Source organism: Sinohyriopsis cumingii, chromosome 3 (genome assembly GCF_028554795.1).
Source record: "Sinohyriopsis cumingii isolate HCF-2022 chromosome 3, ASM2855479v2, whole genome shotgun sequence".
In the NCBI taxonomy this organism is placed as follows: Eukaryota; Metazoa; Mollusca; class Bivalvia; order Unionida; family Unionidae; genus Sinohyriopsis; species Sinohyriopsis cumingii.
In genome coordinates, this window is record NC_142963.1 from 70,192,059 (window position 1) to 70,205,740 (window position 13,682).

At 36.8% G+C, this 13,682-nt stretch overlaps 1 protein-coding gene across 1 annotated transcript in view; it reads right to left on the reverse strand.

Annotated features, from left to right (window-relative positions):
- The window catches only part of LOC149803068 (ATP-dependent RNA helicase with zinc finger domain-like), an 81,779-nt gene that overhangs the window by 48,425 nt on the left and 19,672 nt on the right, over positions 1-13,682 (reverse strand). Inside the window, exons 8-11 of the mRNA XM_089952637.1 lie at positions 12,443-12,641; positions 10,876-10,983; positions 7,661-7,837; positions 6,100-6,299 (exon numbers count right to left, since the gene is read on the reverse strand). Coding sequence (XP_089808763.1) covers positions 6,100-6,299; positions 7,661-7,837; positions 10,876-10,983; positions 12,443-12,641 — 684 coding nt within the window. The remainder of the gene's footprint in view (positions 1-6,099; positions 6,300-7,660; positions 7,838-10,875; positions 10,984-12,442; positions 12,642-13,682) is intronic.

Below are 13,682 nucleotides of genomic sequence, written 5' to 3' on the forward strand. Positions count from 1 at the left end.
TCATACTAATGGAAGAAAACTCTCCATTTCCCCTCTAGCATTTTGCCATGTTTCAGGGATCACATCAGTTGGTGGAAATGCATATGCATTAAAACATCCAGTCAGTGAAAAAGTGTCAACTGACATGGTTTCTGGATTTGGGACTGGAGAGACAAAAGTCAGAAGCTCTGTATTCCACCTCATTACAAATAGGTCCATGAGAGGGTTTACATGTCTTCATAAAAAATATAACTCAAATGGTGCTTTTGTAGAATGTTGTCAAGGAACATGGAAGTCATGGACATTCTTGGTTTCCATGAAGACAGAGGGACGGATGGATATTCATATGAAAAAGGGGGTGCCCTGAATTGGAAAACTCTGTCCCTGAAAGCAAACCTCAAGAATTTCTGGGAAGAACTGAACGGGCTACTTTAAAGTCTCAGTGTTTTCAGTCTCAACCATTGTGCTGAATGAATTAAATGAGAGAACTTAGACCTATGGCTGGAAAAAGCCTGCCACTGGCTGTGGGAGTTAAGAAAATTCAAGAGTAATATTCTTGTGAGTTTGCATGCTGAGTGCTTATCTCTTGATGCAGAATGTTGGCTTTGTATGAATTTCTTAGGATATATGTCAGATAAAAAAAAACAAGTGAGAGTCACTGAACATGATTTGCAAGACCCATGGACTGTCAGGGCTGAGTCCTTCACAATCCTGTGCAAAGTGTTGTGGTGTTACGCAAGAGAAAGGCTGCTGGAGAAAGAAAATGGATAGCCTTTGAGATGTCAGAGATCTGTAATGGAGAGTGCCTTAGAACACCATGCCATCTTGGGCCCTTTTTCTGATTTTGCAGGTGGACGATGGGGCTGGTGGGCAGGGTCACTCCTATTTCTCTGATTACTCTTTGCAAGTGAAGGTGGGGCTCAGGGTTACTTAGCCTACAGAAGTTTTCCTCTTTGGGAGCCTACTTCATAATCTCATATTTCATAATCTGGCCGGTGAAGACGAAATTAGAAGAAAGTGGCTGCAATCTGAGAAAAGCTTGGTAATGATCTTGAGGAAAGCAGATATGGAAAGGCACCTCTTTTCACATGCAGAATATTAACACATACTGTGTGGGGAAAAAGACTTTTTAGCTACTCTGTTAACAACATTCAACATACAAGTCTGAATATTAGCAGTATTTTCCATGGAAGGGTATGGACTGTGTTCAGACTGCTGGGAAAAAAAGCCATCAAAACTAAGCAGTGAATGGATACAATGTTGAGCCTCATGGAGGGGCATGTGGCCCATACGTATATTTCCAGGGTTGCAACATCTCTGTGGATAGCTGGAACAAGACTATGAAACACCAGCACAAGTGTTGTTTATAAAGCCAGGTTGAAATTTAAAGATAGTCATCAATGAAGAAAAAAATAGCTGCCACTTGGACTTAGGAAGTGCCTTTAAACGAATGTAGTAGAATGAAACTCCTCAAAACCAAACCCTCAGGATACCCAAATCTCCTCAAGACCAAATTTATTTGGTCCAAACTTTTCCTTTAATATCATCATTTCCCCCCAGTAAAATGAAACCCCGCAACACTGAACACCAGAACAATTTTCTATCCCAAATTTCAATTTTACACTTAAATATACACAATAAAACTGAAACTCAGTTGAAACTTGGAAATATATTTTAGATGCTAAATTCCTGACACATGCTGATTAATTCAAGTTAACAGGCAGTCTGATCTACAAGAAAAAGGCCCCTAAACTGACCCAAGGCATGCATGGTTAAAACAACACTTTACAAACTCGTAGACAGTGATTAGGGCTAACAATAGGCTAATCAAAGTCTTTGTACCATACAAAAGAGTCAACTTTAAAGGCTCATTACATGTATTAATAACTAAATGCTTATAGGTAAGCCAATTGAGAAAGATTATGTTTATCTGCTGATTATCTAATTGTGATTGATGCTATTCATTTGGATACAAGGTCAATAGAACATTATTTGCTTGTTTTTTTAAGTTAAATATCAGCACTTTGTTAACCAGCCATGTGGCTTTGTTTGTTATGCATTGCTGATGGAGACCAGCAAATCAGTATTACAAATGTCAGATTCACTCAAATGATTTTCAATAGAGAAAAATTATTACATACATGTATTTAAGTAGTCATAACCGTTGTTTGTCTTCACTGACTTGTCAAGGTGTCAGAATGACCTTCTGTAACTGCACTCTCTCTCTCTCTCTCTTGTCACATAAGCTCTCAGAAATAGATTGTTTTCCACATCTTCAAAACCTTGGTAAATTGGAAACTTCTCAAATGCAGGCAGACAAGATTCTGCAAAGCCTCTTTGATCAGTGCACAAGGCTGAATCTTTTCTGGACATCATCATATCAAGTAAGGAAGATAATAACAATAATAATGAGGACTTTGTATAGCGCCTAATCTTTAGAAGCTCTAAGCGCTTTACAACATTAGACAACACCTATAACATAAAAAAACCATATAATGATATTATTACAAAAAACAAACACCATGAAATTAAAAAACACAAACAACATGCTGAAAATATTTAAGGTAGGGAACATTATTAGGTCCTTAAGTTTGTTCTTGCAGTCAAAATAAGTGAATTTTAAGAGCACTCTTGAATGGGATTACTGCGTCTTTGTGTCTAAGTTCAGTGGGCAATTCATTCCATGTTGCTGAGCTCTGGTATGCAAAAGAATGTTGTCCATATGACTTTGTTTTCATAGTGGGAATAATGAGTATATGATTGTCAGAAGAGGAGCATAAGTATCTGGCTGGTGTGTACACATGGGTGAGGTAGGATAGGTATGTTGGACTGGAGTCCGTCAGTGAAAAGTAACACAGATAACAAATTTTGTGCTTGATTCTGGATCGAATGGATAGCTAGTGTAGGGTACAGAGCAGCGGGGAGGTGTGCTCTGATCGTGGTACTCTCAGTATGATCCGAGCAGCTGTGTTTGAAACTTTCTGAAGTTTCTGAAGTAGATATTGAGATAAACCAGACAGAACTGAGTTACAATAGTCCAGTCTTGAAAGTACTAATGAACATACAATTGTTTTAGTGGCATCAACTGAAAGATATTTGCAAATTGAGCTGATGCGTCTCAGCTCAAGATATGCAGCCTTGCATATGTTCATGACATGTTGGTGCAATGTGAGAGTACTGTCCAGAGTGACACCTAGGTTTCGTACTGACTGTGTGAATTTAATGTTGGTGTTACTAGTATTTATTGTTTGAGGTAAAGGATGTGACTGAGAAATTCTTTGTGTTGTGATCAGAATGGCCTCAGTTTTATCATCATTCATCTGCAGCTTGTTACATGTCATCCATGATTTCACATCAGAAATGCACCTCTCTACACCTTGGATGGTAGCATCAACTTCAGTTGAGTGGCTAGATTTGTATATTTGGGTGTCTTCAGCATACAACTGGTGAGTTGTTGTTGTTGTAGAGTTTAACGCCATTTTTTCAGCACATGATAGGCTATACATGGCGGCCAGTATTAATGGTGGAGGAAGAACCCGGAAAGAACCACCGACCTACAACTGGTGAGACACAGGATGATGATCTATGACACTTGAGAGTGGCTGAGTGTACAGAATGAAGAGAACAGGTCCAAGAGAACAGGTCCAAGAACAGACCCCTGTGGAACACCACAACATAGATTAACTGGGCTGGAGTGTATTCCATTTGCAGACACAATTTGTGTCCTGTTGACCAAGTAGGACTTGAACCACAGTAAGGCTTTATCATGAATGCCAAATACATGCTGGAGACGGTGAAGTAATATATCATGGTCTATTGTGTCAAATGTTGCAGACAAATCAAGGAGGGTGAGGACTGTAATCTTTCCACTATCCAAAGCAGAGAGAATGTCATTAACTACTTTTAGAAGAGTAATTTTAGTACTGTGGCAAGGGTGATATGTGGATTGTACATGGCTAAAAAGACTGTTTGAATTCAGATGAGATACAAGCTGGGATAGAACAACCTTTCCTAAGATATTTTATATGAGTGGGAGATTAGAAACTGGGCATTAGTTCTTTAAATTGTTAAGGTCGAGTGTTGGTTTCTTCAGCAGAGGCTTTACAATGGCAGTTTTGAAAACTGATGGGAATACACCGGATGAGAGAGCATGAATATTTAAACATGAATGTGTGTGGTGACAGAGAAGCCTCCAGCAACATGCAGAATGATTGAGCTGGCAATGCAGCTTATGTGGGATGGTGAAAAAAGCATGGGATCATCTCACATTGGAACATGACTATCTCCAGGTGTTTACTTTGTGTAGTACATATATATGTATTCAACCCCGGGAATTTATGGCACAGGACAAGGCTGCATCTGAGTTGGCATGGTCCATAACTGATCAGTATCTGGTGCTCAAGTCTGGTAATGGCCATCTCAGGAAAGATCACCATAAACAGTTATGGGGTATACCTGTTTTGCTAATATATCCACTGCTGATCCAGATCGGTCACTGTTCTAAATCAGTATTGGCCATAGAGGCAGTGTTGTGAAGATATTGTTCTGTCTGCAGTGATGAAAACAGTAGGTCTGGTGCTGTGTGAGAGGTTTGTGATGGCGTGGATTGCCAAATTTTCTTTTGAAAGCTTTTCACCCTCAAGGATTCTGACCAAAGTTATTAACAATAGTGTTGACAGGAATGCTGGTGGCATCTGCATCCTTGATAGTGCATTTCTTAGCTCCTTCATTTACCTCAGTTAGTTTGGATTTTATGGCTGCCACTACATCCTCACTCCAGTGTGTGAGCATGTTTGGTCTGAATTGAATCCCAGACAACTGATACAAACAGTGTTATTGTCTTTAGATAACTTTTACTATTTGTACGACACATACTTAATCCTGTTCACTGTGTTAACACCTGTAAATAGAGACACGAGAACAATGGCATACATAGGTTAAACCAGTCAAGTGTTGTAGCGAAGGGATGCTATAAATAAGGAAAAGTCGGGGCTTTTTCCCCAGTAAATATTCAAATAATGGATGGATGCCACATGGTACTTGGTCCAAATTAAAATTACTAGCATTGCTTTTCCTGAATGACCCATGAAGTATTAAACTGCCTGGCTTTCTCTCTACTTTACAGTCCAGTAGAATCTTTGCAAAAAAATTGTACATGCATGAACATAAAATTAAATCCAGTTTTAAAGTAAAATCAGGCTTATTGGCCAATATTCATCTATAATTAATTCATAACCCCATTTCCAAAATCCCAGGCTTACAGTTTGAGTGAACAGAGAAATATAATAATGCAGAGAAATGAGGGAGGTGGGTAACCTTTTATCAAGAAGAACCTGCCTTCTCAATGAAAGATAGAGAAACAAAAAAAAAATAATCAAGAAATGTTACTTCCTGAGTGAGCTCAGCCAATCAGATGCATTATCACTTCATTATTATATGTAGATTTCTTACACATTCATAATGATATAACCCTATATTCTTATATTTCAAGTCAAATCAGAACTGGTTGTTGTTGTTGTGGGGTTTAACGCCATTTTCAGCACATGATAGGCTATGCATGGAGGCCAGTATTAATGGTGGAGGAAGAACCCAGTAATACCCCAAGAAGAACCACTGACACTCGAGAAGCTACTGACAAGCTTTCTCACATACCCACATTGGCCGAATCCTAGACTTGAACCCACGCATAGAGAGGTGAGATGGCAGTGATCCATAATGGAGAGCGCTTTAGACTACTCGGCCACTTGGGGCCCCAAATCAGAACTGGATCAGAAATATGGTCTCCAAAGAGGTAATAAGCACAGCCAATTAAATGCAATATAGGTCCACATCCCAAGTTTGAGTAAGATCAGATTAGAAATATGGCCTCAAGAGTGTAACAAACAATTATTGTTAGATGAATGAGAAACAAACAGATGATAAATGATGGACTCAGGGCCACCCCATCTGGTCTTATAGCTAGGCGAGATATTTAAAAAAATAACTGTTAGAAAAAACTATGTGAGTGCACTGGAAGACTTAAACCTTTATTTATGGGTTGGCTTTTTTTTTAGAACTGGACTTGATCAGGATTTCAATATTTCTCAAATAAAGAGGAGGTAATATTTCTCTGATTCTTACTTAGGTTCATATTCAATCACTGTAACATTTGAGTTATTCCATCGCCCCTGTTCACTCAGCTGGAGTTCTCGTGTTACCATTTCCAGGTCAGTAACTGGAGCAGACTGGACCTCCATCTCTCTGCTCAAGACTGGTTCACACCCAAAATCAAACACCAATGTCTGCTTAAATGTCCCATAAATGTCAGTCTTGAATAGAATCTGAAAGTTAAGGATCAATATATATTATGGTGACAAATGGTGCATATGCTTGAGGTTCACTTAACACAGTCTTCATTTCTCACTGTGTAATGATATATGACTTAAGATTTTATCACAAAATCTTAATGTTGGCAATACTGCCAAGGAAAACCACCTGAAAAGGATACACAGCTTGCTCTTTGTTAAGAAATGGAAGCTTATGGGCATTTTACCAACCATTTTTCCACCTGCTGTAGATTACATCCAGACTAAAGAAATTTTTCTTAGAATATATTTTTTATCAGCTCAAATGCACAATATGACCAAGGATATTCTGCCAAGTAAAATTATTACCCAAAAATTATCTACGGTGGCACAGTGTAGAATTTCTATAGATAATACAAGTTTTGATCAGTTTAAAAGGTAACAGTATCAGAGAAATAAGCTCCAGTGCACAGCATATAAAAATTATCCCTGCTATTCATAATTATGTGGGCAAAACAGGGAATGTAGAAATTTGATTGACAATGGCTTTCAGTTTTTAATAATAATAAACCCACCCCCTGATGACACTAAGCATATTCCCTAGCTGTGCATGGATACTGCCAACAATGACACTGTTGTACCCTGGAAAATCCATAAAAAAGAAGTTAAATAATTATGGAAGACTCTGAAATGCTGACTGTTATTGTTTCCCTACTTTTCCTTTTCTTGACCTGGTACCATATTTTCTAAACATTCTGGGCAAAAAACTGTTAATCTACAAATCAGATATGATACTTTGAATACAACTTCTTGACTGAAATTTGGCATTAAGAAGGTACTGAAAATTATACGAGCTTTACATGATTATAATCAAAGTTACAGAAGGTCAACATTTTTTTACTTGAAGCTTGAGTTTGAGTTTCAAGCTCAAATGGATTTCATTATAAATGGTTAAGGTTCGTGTTCTGTTGGCAATACTGCCAAGGAATACTGCCTTCTTGGGGCCAAGAAGGGACTGTTCTAGAAGTGCAATTGCATGATTCACAATAATTCATAAAAAGTCATGCCAAAGTTAAACTAAATGTATTAAAACTGTTCATATATTTGTAAGCCCTACCTTTACTTCTTCATTCAAAGCCCTTCTATATTTGTTTCAAATTGAGGGGTGAGGGGGATTTCCCCTGTATCGGATCAGATCTTGATAGCCAATGCCATGTTTCCCCAATCCAGCTGTAAGATTCTGCTGGGGAAGAGGTGTTACCCTCTTACAGACTGGTATTTCATCAAAGGGGGGGGGGGGTCATCCAATCACAGTCTCTTCATATCATTAAAACTAAAGTTTCACCCATATAAGTAGACTAATGACTTTGGAAGACTTGACCATCTTTTTATCATACCTTAACTCTGTATACATATTCTCCAGCTTTGTTGACTATATCGACATTCTGCCACAGCTGGCAATGGGTTTCCAGATTCAAGTACTTCTGAGTCTTCTTGGGGCCAATAGACGTACTGGAGATGTGGAAGTAACTGCTGCTGGACTCGTCCAATAGGGCAACATGATGTATACATATCTGGAATAGTAGTATTATAACTGAATTATAACAGTACTACCAAACTAATGTGAGTTGTTGGAGCATGCCAAGTTGAGAAGACAAAGAAAACAAAATAGGGTAAACTTTAATTCCTTCCCTGGTAAGTCACCAGGAAAAAAAGGGGCAACTTAGTTTGAAAAGAAGCAAATATTTATTGACATGTTATATCATCCTGGACAGCCTGGGCAGCAATATTTTCTAAGCTTCTATCAGATATATATATATCTAAAACAAGGACCTTGATCACAGAAAGAAAAGTGGAAAATATCAACTGGCAATCATTGATAGGTTTTACAAAAACAAGGATGCACATATATCGCAAATCTATATGGCTGACATAAAAATGATTATGGTAACTCTTTATTTCTTTTGAATCTAAGTAGAGGAGCTAACCAATGATAAGGAGAAATTTCCTTCTTGGAAATCTAAACTTTAAAAACCATTTAAACTCCATACAGCACACCACTAGATTTTGCAGTTATATATGTACAGCCAGAGATGTGTCCAGAGGAAAGATGCCATTACCAATATGATTCAGTCAAACAGACCTTAATTTCCTATATTGTTTGCTGAAAAATGATTAAAAGAAGCTACCAATGGCCTGCATGTTGAGTTCCTCTTGAGTTTCAAATAATGTGAGCATTTATTTAGTTAGAAAAGACCTATAAAAAGCTTGATAATGAGGTGTAGAAAAACTGATGGACATGATTACTAAGGACAAAGTGATCTCTATTTATATTTTTTGCCAAGGCAGGCTTGACAACAGTTAAACCTGACCTGGGTCATCTTAATATACAACCTCATGGCAAATTTAGTGTCATTCTATGAAGAAATTCAGAAGTTGTGAGTTGAAACTACTAGACAAAGTTCCAAGTCAACTCCCAAAATATTTACCAGAAAACAATGAAAATCAAACCAGATCCATGCTGTATCAATGTAAAATTTAGAATTTTTTAATCCATTATGCACTTCTAAAGTTACAGAGCAGAAACTGAATGGCAAAATATTAGGTCAAACAGGGAGTCATATCTAGAGTAACACTTTGCAAAACAATGATTAAAATTAAACCTGACACATAATATTCTAATGTGAAGACTTCTGGTTTCAATCCATGAAATCTTTCAAAAGTTTTGACTGAATATGAATAGACCAAGTCCCAAGTCAAAAAGGGGGTCACAATTCCATAACATTTTGTCAGAAAAGAGTGAAATTCAAATTTGACCAAAATCTGAGTGTAAAGACTCATACCAAATCTGATTTCAACCCAAGAAATACTTCAAAAGTTACTGAGTGGAAACAAATTTCAGAAAAGTTAAAAGAATGTTAACTAATGTTAATATGCAAGGACAAAAGAAACCCCAGCAAACCATGCCAAAGGACTCTATACATACTGTACACCTGTAAAAAAAGTGATAGGATAAAATGACTTTACTAAAGTGTACTTAAAATATGGACTCCATGCAGATAAATAAGATCTTATGAATGTATCAAATATACACAATTTATTATGATCATGCATGCCTTGATAAAACAAATATCCCAAGTTGGCATGTGATGCCCAAGATATCTAGGTCAGCTGATGTCATCGGTTATAATGTCTTCCACTGCTGTTGAATGCATATGTTATGAAAACAAATATTTCTTGATTCTTCTATATTTGCTGGTATATCAGCATTTGTCCAATACTGAAAAGCCTCTATACCTTGATGCTTTGTGTCAAAGATGGTCAACTTCTGTTCAGCAGTTGTTTTTTTAAACTGTGTAAATGTTTAGTTTTTTCTTTACCTGTAGTGGTGTGCTGGCATCATTTCTATAAATCTGACCTGTATGGCAGAATGCTCTCTTTTTTCAAATCTGGTCAGATTCAATTAAGCGGTCTCTGAGATGAAATCATTTTAAATGTTTCTCTATTATTAGTGACGCTGATCATACATGACAACAGATAGCATCATTGTAAAAACCTGAATCATCCTCCTCCTGCTGCATGCTTTCCATCTAGATTAGGCTAACTGAACGCAGCAGTCTGATAAAGTTCATTCCAAGGTTTGTCTGCTTTTAGTTATGGCATCCATATTTGATGGTGGATCAGCATCATTTGTACTGATTTCATAGGTCTTAATCACAGGATGCTTTTTCAAGGTTGGTCAAACTCTTTTCAACATCTGAGAAGTCATTTCAAGTCTTTTTCCACTTTAGTAATGGCTGCCATATCTGGCGATGTTTCAAAATCAGTTCTACAGATCTTAAACCCCACTATGCCTGGATACTTCTGTCTCATTTGATCAAATTCTACTGAGCACTTTTTTGAGAAGTTGTTCAAAGGTAGCCAAATTTGACATCAGATCAGCATAAACTGATTACTGTTTTTATTTGCATTTTTATTGGTAGCAGTTGTTGTAGTACCAGTAGCAGTAGTAGCATTGTCATCGTAATTATATTATTATTATTATTATTACTACTACTACTGCTGTTATTGTTGTTGTTAAGGATTAGTCTCTTGCCCATTACTGCAGAACATATATGGAAAATGAATGACGTTTCATAAGATTAATACTAGTGGCCTTCCTTCACAAAGGTACAATACAGATGACTATCTCAATAAAGACCATCAAAATAAAAATCATGTTATCAAGGCAGATTTATTGGTCTATTACACAGTGCTACTATCCTTGTACATCCTAGACAGATTACAAGACTCTTAATCTGTTTAAACAAAGATTCATTCTTGAATTACAGCTGTCAAAAGATGATGCTTTATCTAATTTCATTCTTGTTCCATATTTTAGATCTGCAAACATTTCAGGTCATGGAAAAAAGCAAAGCACTTATAGATTTACTTCAGAGGTAAAGTTTAATTTTAGATATGAAAAAGAGTTTTCTTTTCTTGATTTCCGTATAAACAGATTTCTGAAACATTCATCCTCAGCAGTAATTTGCTGGGTCCAAAATCGAGAAAAATTAAGGCAACATATGATAAATGATCCAAAAAAATCTTCAATGACCAACACCCAACTTACCTTACTTGTTACTGTAAATGTCCAGGCATTTGTACATTTCTTTGTGGTTGAGTTAACCTTAAGGTCAGAGTTCACAATTACTTTAGCATAGTCAACATTTGTTGCCATCTGGAAATGAACAAAATGTAAAAACGTGCAATGATACAGGTTGTTTTAAAATTATCTAAAGTTTTAAAAAAAATATATTTCCTTTACCATAACTGCTCTTACAAGATGTCTCAAACTGAATATGTAAATCAATAGTTGGTAGGATATAAGTCAATACTGTAGTTTTATTTTCGGACAATATTGTTTAGAAAATTATATTTCAGTAATAACCAAGGGATTCCTATGTTCAAGTAGCTTACCATTTTCTGTTCACAATGTCCGAAGTTGTCGATGCTCGGTTTAGTAAGATAAAATACTGCTTAACAAACCTGCCACCTTAATAAGACATTTTCAATAAGTTGTGTCTTTTTATATTTCTTATATAATCTTTTCAATGAAATTATAACAAATCACCAATAGTATTAGTAAGTGTGCCTAGTTCAGTATGAATTCTGCTTTCATTGTGAGTTTCTGTGTGTGTGTGTTGTGTGATCTGGATTTTAATGTGGCTTTAACAATTTTTCAGTGATATCGTTACTATGTCTGCAGTGTGGCAGTTTATAGTGATGCCTAGCACTGGGGCATCATGTCGCAGACATGTTGCATGATGTCCCACCCAGTCACATTATCCTGACACCAGGCCAACCAGTCCTAATACTAACCTCTTAATGCTGAATGCCAAGCAAGGCAGCTTCTAGTACCATTTTTATCAGTCTTTGCAAATGACTCTGCCAGGGTTCAAACCTGCAACCTCATACATCCAAGGCAGTCACTCAAACCACTAGGCCACATGAGCAGTCACTTTCAGTGTGAAAATGTATGTCGAAAATGCTACAGTCTGTACAAACCAACAAGAAACTGGACATGACTTGCATGTGGAGCCAGCCTTTGGAGATTTCTGGCAAATCGGTGTTAAACACATCCAGATGTATCTACACATGCTGTGTCAACTTATATCAAGGCAGACTCAACAAAATAGTAAACAAAACCAATTCAGCTTTATATGTCATGCAGGAGATGAAATAGTTTAGGTACTGAATATGCACTAAAACTTGCTTGCATAAAAAAATAATCAGACTTACAGAATGCATCAGTTACTCATACACTTGTAGGCAAATTTCTGGACAAGCTGAAAAACTTTTAATCTACATCATCTCAAATCTTTTAAAATTTCCAAGTTTCAACAGCTGCGTTTATTCCTGGTGCTTTTATGTATTAATCTGTATTAATGCTGTACTTGTGAACAATTGAGAGGAATACATATCTAACCTTTAGTAACATTAATATTGTAATCAATGATATTGATATACTTTGAAGATGCTTCAGTAAATTTAAATAAGCTGTACTTCCACAAAAAATTTTGGACTCCTTCCGATGCTTTCTTTAACCTTTAACACACTGCACACCACTAAAAGGTATTTTCATTATGTCTATACTTTCTCCTGGGTCACAGAGTGTCCTCATGGTGTAAGACCCTTACCACACTATTGACATTCTCTGTGGTCATAAGTTTCTCCAGCAGCTGTTCAATGAAGGTGCTTCCCGTTAGGTGCTTTTCTCTGGCCTTCTGTAACTGCTGTCTGCGATACTGGAACCTTTCCCTCCATTCTTCCAGTTCCTCTTGAGAATGAGCCTGTGTACACTTTTCCCCAAACGAACAGCGCCCTGTCTCGACAAATCTGCAAAATGAAAACAAAATACTTTCAGGTTTTAAGGAGCAAAACTGATTAAAAGAGGCTAAAGTGAGTCTGAGATTGCTCAGCTGACTGAAATTTGCCTAATAACAAAATAACCATGTAGTTGTGACCAATAAATCTGTGCCAGTAGGATGCTTTCTCTAGAAATTTCTTCCAATGCTGATGATTTCCTATGTTAGTGAGGTGCACCCATGAGTTTACATGAAGGTGGAACTCTCACACGGCCTATCCCTACCCACCCACAAAAAAGGGGGGGAGGATATACCACAGCTTATGAGGTGAAAGGAGAGGGCATACTCATCAAATTTCTGTAATATTTCCTAATTTATCATTTAAAGGGACTTCTGGGTAAATAACCTCCATTTGCTTATCCTTCTCCATCATTTGATTAGAGAACCCATGTAGGTTCTCTAATCACCAATGAAAAGCTTTCAGAAAGGTTTTCATCTTGAGATGTTGATATGTAAATAATGATCATGAGGGGGCCCCACTCCACTGGCATCCCATAATAATTGAAGGAGACCTGAGCCTCCAATTCCACAGTATTCACATCCATACAGATCATTATTGCTGGAGATTGTTATGAGTATATGCTCTTAAAATAAGTACCATAAAAGAGAAAAGCAACAAGCTTTGTAAAATTCAACAAATAACTTATTTTCCAAGAATACAAAATAAAGTGTAAAAAAAAACCCAGGGACTTAAGAGTATTTTGCAAATTAAATCCCAAATAATCCTAGAATTATAGACACAAGTCCTAATAATAAAAGCTCTGAACATGCTTTAATGGAAATCAATATTAAAATGCTGAAAGGCTTTTGTTAAAACATAGTAAAACAATACCAGGATTGAATTTACTATGAATCCCAGTGAATGTCTCTGATCAAGAACAATATTTTTTTATGACCACTATGTATTTCCTGAAAAAATCACTGGAACTGACTAATTTGAAGAAACATTTTCCAGCCCAAATGACAATAACAATACCACTGATTCTGCTAGATCTTAAAGCACAAATGACTA